This window comes from Montipora capricornis, chromosome 6 (genome assembly GCF_036669925.1).
Source record: "Montipora capricornis isolate CH-2021 chromosome 6, ASM3666992v2, whole genome shotgun sequence".
NCBI classification, from domain to species: domain Eukaryota; kingdom Metazoa; phylum Cnidaria; class Anthozoa; order Scleractinia; family Acroporidae; genus Montipora; species Montipora capricornis.
The window spans coordinates 47,343,992-47,349,948 of record NC_090888.1 but is presented as its reverse complement, the minus strand read 5'-3'; the positions used below and the strand labels follow the sequence as shown (position 1 = coordinate 47,349,948).

The window sequence follows — 5,957 nt, the reverse complement described above, 5'->3', positions numbered from 1 at the left end:
TTTTTTTGGTTTTGTTTTGTGTAATGAATTATGTCCGAGGGCAACAAATGTAGTTTAAGTCTGTATTCTCTTTATTGCATCAAAGCTCCTTTGACAAAGCAATATGAAGCATGGATCGTTTGAGAAAAGGAAGGTGAATAAAGCGGAATAAAGCGTTTGAGATGTAATATATCAACAACGAGTGCGCGTGTTTCATTATAGGTTCCGAACACCGAACTGTCAGTGTTTGGAACCTATGATGAAACACGAAGCACGAGTTTTTGATATGGCTTCTCAAACAAAGTTGCATGTGCATTTATTAATTCTGCTTCCTTTGCTAATTGTAATGTAATCATTGCTGTAAACAGTGGAAAATCAGTTATTAAAAACTCTGTTCTTTGGTTTAATTTCTTTTGTTTTGATGCGTAAATCTTGATATCCAAAGAGGAATGTGATGAAAACTACGTATGGTTTTGGATACGATATCCAAATCACGTATGGTTTTTATCTAGGTTTTAATTGGGTTTCAAAAGTCGTGCACGTGAATTTATCCACTTTTGATAGGCTTTGAGCGCATGAATTATTAATGAGTTTGAGAAGTGGAAGGTAAATGAAGTTGACGTTAATTTACTGATAATCTTAATGTCAATATCACAGTAATCTGTTCATATCAGTATCTGTTGTGACTTATTAACCATGAGGCAAAACAGAACATGCATAACACTAAAACCAACGATATTGTGAACAATACCTCAGGTTCAATAATGATGCAATTTGCAGAGTAAAATATAATGATTAATTGTGGCAACGGTTTTTAGGGTCAATTAAAACATGAGAATATTCTGTTATCCAGATTCTTCAAAACTGAATTTGCAATGCCCAGTATTGCGTGTTGGAAAATATCTCTCGAAAATCATATTGCACTCGATAAAGGAGTTCTCTTTACCAAGTAAACAAACGACTTTAGGCGGTTGTACACAAGTTTCTCTGAAATTGGATTAAAAACAGAGAAAAGAAATTTAGGATGTTAGTTACTTGCATTGGAATGGTGTCAGTGTCACCTTTATGGACTGGAATCACTTTGGCAAGTTTCAGTTTAGATTGGTGTACTCCTGTTAGGAAAGACGCAATGATTACCGCAACAGCGATGACCTCCGCGCATGCTGAAGAAATTGTGCCTTTTGATCTTTTCAGGTAGAAGTAGAAATTTTTCAGTATAAATGTTCTAAGAGGTCACGAACTTAGTCACGAGTTCAAAGAAGCAAGTCGAAGGGGCATAATTTGTGACACTAACTACTGTTTCACACTTTAGGCTCAAGATTCTTACCAATTATTAATTATAATAAGCACAATGGGAAGTTGTGCACTGTGCACGATTAAGTGCTACTTCATCACAGATCCGGCAGTCTCAATTTTGAATTTGGTTGAACAACCTTACAAAATAGTTTGTCTTGCAAACCATGAAACACAAGACGTCCACTTCTATCAGTATATCATCCAGTGTACTTGCTGTCCACCTTGATACAAGGCACAACGACCTTTCGCACAGCAAAGGTGAAAGACTGATAAAAGCAAAACGTCTTCCCCTCGAAGCATCGTTAAGGCGATCGACACTTAGACGAATGCTTCCAGCAACAAACAATCTAAGGCAACACTTACCAGGTAATTCCCGCTAATGAATTGGCTTAACTTTCACCGGACATTACGCAGGCGATCATGCAAGTAAACCTTAAGATATATCTTTCTGCTGGCTAAAAGCATTTTATGTGCAAAAACCGACAAACATTCTGAGCAAATCTAGATTTTGGACGCCTGCAGGAATAGGCACGTTTGCAATTATGTGATCCTATGTTATTTTGTTTATCTCATTGATGAGAGTAGAGTATAGATTTCGTGCCTCATCAGCATTTTCTGGCATTCTAAGACCTTCTTCTGTCATGATTACTTCAGCAAGTGCAGTAAATTCAGGTGATAAATCCACGGGAAGGTCATCACAACACATTTGTCTAGCAACATCTAAGTCATCAATAAGAACATCATGCCTATAATCCACGGTTCCTGTTATTTCAGGTTGCTGGTACAACAGAAACGGTCGACCATGAGGTGAATTGTTATTTCTTGTTGAAGGTCGGATCCGATGCAAGTTCCACAGTCTTGTAACTCTTTGGAGTTCTTCGACGATAATTGCCATGTAACAAAACAGTAGACATTCCACATGCACAACATTAGCATCACAGTACAGTCCACTGCTCCTAAGTTGTTCAAAATGAGTCATCCACCAATCAGAAGTACTTCTTCGCAGTTGTCCCCACCATGCCTCTATTCTCTGATTAGACACTGATCTGCCGTAAAGAAAGCTTTTCTCCCCAGACATACTGTCGTCTGCGTCATGTCGTAGATAGCGTTGAATAGCGGCAATTCTAACGTTTTCTGTTCCGAAGTCTCCACGAATTACACGGGCGGTGCCACCAACATTTTGCACACAGTCAAGAAAATACCTTGCGACGATACCTGGGTGGTTATTCGTACGCCCAACTTCGAGCCACATGATCTTCCTTGAGTATCCGTCAATGCAACCGTGGATACAAAATCCATACGGTTTCAGTTTGTTGTACCCATCAATGTGCCAAATAAAGTTTGGTCCCTTTGCATGATATTGCCGCCTTTGAAGTCTGTGCCTTGAGCGCCTTTCTACCCCTCCAGGGTCCAAGATTCTTAATGCATTTCGAACAAATTCTTTGCTGACAGATAATTTATGGTTAACCACTAGTTTCTGCCACATACTTCTATAGCCAACAACGCTCCCACTGCTGTTTAACTCCTCTTCTATGGCGTATACTACCTCATCGAAGTTGCTGAAACGTCGTCGTCCGAGGTTTTTTTTCGATAATACTCGTTTAAGCTGTCGTAAACTTATGTTAACTTCATGGTTGAAGAAAAGGCAATCAATAATTTCCTCATAGCTAAAGCCCATATGGAAATATTCTTCAATGAGATTGTTGCGTATTTCCTTTGCCGCCGCCATTTTGAATTATGAATCTACGGTGATGAAGGAAAGCGGTTGCTCTCAGCAGCCAGAGAAAAAAGTCGCGCCAAATTAAAAAAAGTCGCGCCAAACAAAAAAAAGTCGCGCCAAATTAAAAAAGTCGCGCCAAAAAAAAAAAGTCGCGCCAAATTAAAAAAAGTCGCGCCAAATTAAAAAAAGTCGCGCCAAGCAAAAAAAAGTCGTTCCAAATCAAAAAAAGTCGCGCTAAATAAAAAAAAGTCGCGCCAAATAAAAAAAAGTCGCGCCAGATTAAGAAAAGTCGCGCCATTGACACAAATAAAAACAAGAGTCACGCCGAAAGTAAAAAAGTCTCCCCGGGAAAATAAAAAAGTGTACACACACGCAGGTGGCACTAACAGGGCTCCGTACTACGATGGTGACCGGTCTTTCACAATGCGGAAAACTCCAACCCAGCCAGTATTGCAAGGCTCTGAGATTGCACGGCGGCCAACTGACTGACCACCTTGATTTTCTGGACGCCCGGGGTCTGGACGTCATTGATTAACTGACATTTTAAGCCTTTTCTCCTTGTTGTCTTATGTGCTGCGTAGCCTGACGCTTGTTTACTGAGCCCCAACAAATTAATGGAATACATGAAGTTGGTTTTAATTGGCTATGAACTAAAACCCCATATGCATGGCAATGAATAATTAGTTACTGGCCCAGTAAAGGTGAAGGCCCAAAAGACGCAAACCAAGGCAACACCGGACAAATGCTGAAAGGATAAGGGAAGGGATGGGAGGGATGAAGGAAAAAACTCTTCCTTGCTCAGCGAGTAACAAAAGTGAATGGCGATGCCCTCGTAAAGGGGGTACACTGACAAGATATCAATCGCCTGTAGCCCCAAGCGCGTACCCGGAAGCTGTCACCCTTAAGTAACTGAACTATATTATTACAATAGGAAAGATATCGTTAACGTCATTAATGTGCCAACCAGAACCCCATTGGCTGTCGAAACAAAAGGTCTTTTGTTTCTGCTGTTGGCAAATTTGAATAACAAAAGCGATATAAACAGGTGTCTTCCCTTTTACCAAAACCAGAGGAAAGGCATTAAGACTCTATTCGCAAGCAAATATTTCAAATAATTCGCAATCAGGCAAATTAAATAATACCTGTTTGTCTCGGACTTGCCTGCTAGCCAAAGACGAAAATATTTGAAAGAAATTCTTTGCTTTGTCTTTCTTTACGAAAAGGAAGCGAAAAAATAATATATTATGAACGTTTTTGAAAAAACGACGACTTTTCTATGTTGAGCTAACGTCATTATCAAGTCAAAACGATAGTGATGGGAAAATGTATAAATACTAAGTTTTATAATGTTATTTCAAGCAAAAAGTTTCGCACGGATGGAGTTAACCTTGGATCACGTTCCTTGATGAAAAGCATCTCATAGATTCGCCCTGGTATGCCTGTGTTTCATGATCATGAAAAAAAAAAAAGATACAAAGGCTTGGTGATACACCATTCAGTGGACCTCTCAGGCATCTTAAGTTACTTCCAATTTTGCTTAATAACGCAAAAAACACTAATAGTGATAATAATATGCACTTGCTCGAGCAATAATTTGTTGTTTGTATCACCTGAACCGACATACATTTTCCGTACCATTGTTTATTGATTTGGGTACCAGCTCAACCGAACAAGGGGGTTATGAGCCTCTGGTAGTATTAGCATTAATTTTTTTTTTCGATTTTCAGGATCGGAACGTCAGTGAATTTACTATGCGGATCTGTTTTGCTTCGTCCTTTATTATTTCCTTGGTTCTCGTCCTCGGTAAGACCTTTTTGCCTGTAAATGATTACATATAGTTTTTTTTTTCTGGAACATGCCAGAATATTTCTTGGAGAAGACTGAATTCAGGACTTCAACGGGGTTTGAACCCGCGACCTCGCGATACCGGTGCGGCGCTTTAACCAACTGAGCTATGAAGCCAGTGACGTTGGAAGGTAGTCATTCGTCGATTCATTCATCATGGGAAGATTTGAACCCACAAATGACCAGCTTCCATCATCAGTGGTGTAGTAGCTTAGTTGGTTAGAGCGTCGCTCTAGAAGTCCTGAAATTTTCAGGCTTCTCCAAGCAATTGCTAAATTTGCGTTCATAACTGCGAGGATCATAGCTTCACCTGATTTCATATCCGCAGTTCAGTATATGGTTCATTTCTTATAGTTGCTACTTTGATCGAACATTAAAAGCAAATTGCAGAAGAACAGAAATTTTAGAGGAACATTTATTCAATCAAAGTAATGTTAAGGATAGTTGTGCATCCCTCGCAAGTGATCCTTTTTTCCTGGAGAATTGCTGTTTTGTCGGATATTATTATGAGCGAAAGCAAAGTTCGTGATATACTTAAGATTTTTGACGCTAGCAAGGCTTCTGGTCCCGATGGTGTGGGAACTTGTGTGTCCTCTTTTTCAAAGGTAATTCTGTAAGATTTTCTTTAATGTCTTTTCACGGTAGTAATAGTCAACTTCGTAAGCGTATGCGGCATTTAGACCACGCAACATTCCGTTGTCATTCTTTTAAGCAGGCTTTTAATGGATTTACTTAGGGTTCAGTGTTTTAGGCGACATCTTAGTATTCAAATCCCGACATTTTAGTATTCATCGAAAAAGTGACAATTGCCCTCGTGGTCTTTTGAAAGCTCGATGAGAAGTCCTGCTCTGTATTGAATACATTTCTTCTTTAAAATAGATGATGGAGTAGCTGGGATATGCCAGTCAAGCTTTAATAACGCGCTTGTTGACACCGACTGGGCATCTTGTTTTGTGGCCGACAAGAGTGGCAATTGCCCTCACGGTCTCTTAAAACTCGGTGAAAAGTCCTGCACGATTTCGTCCACGGCAACCCGAAACCAGAAACCTCAAAAGCGGAGAGTCTGCTGTCTCCTGCCTCCTGTCATGAGTTTGAAGGTGAGAGTTCGAAGCCAACC

At 39.8% G+C, this 5,957-nt stretch overlaps 1 protein-coding gene across 1 annotated transcript; it reads right to left on the bottom strand.

The window, feature by feature from the left end:
• Positions 1-1,825: 1,825 nt before the first annotated feature.
• Positions 1,826-3,004, bottom strand: LOC138054027 (uncharacterized). Its single transcript, XM_068900546.1, has one exon. It carries the CDS (start codon positions 3,002-3,004, stop codon positions 1,826-1,828), a length of 1,179 nt encoding a protein of 392 aa, XP_068756647.1.
• Between the last annotated feature and the right edge of the window lie 2,953 nt (positions 3,005-5,957).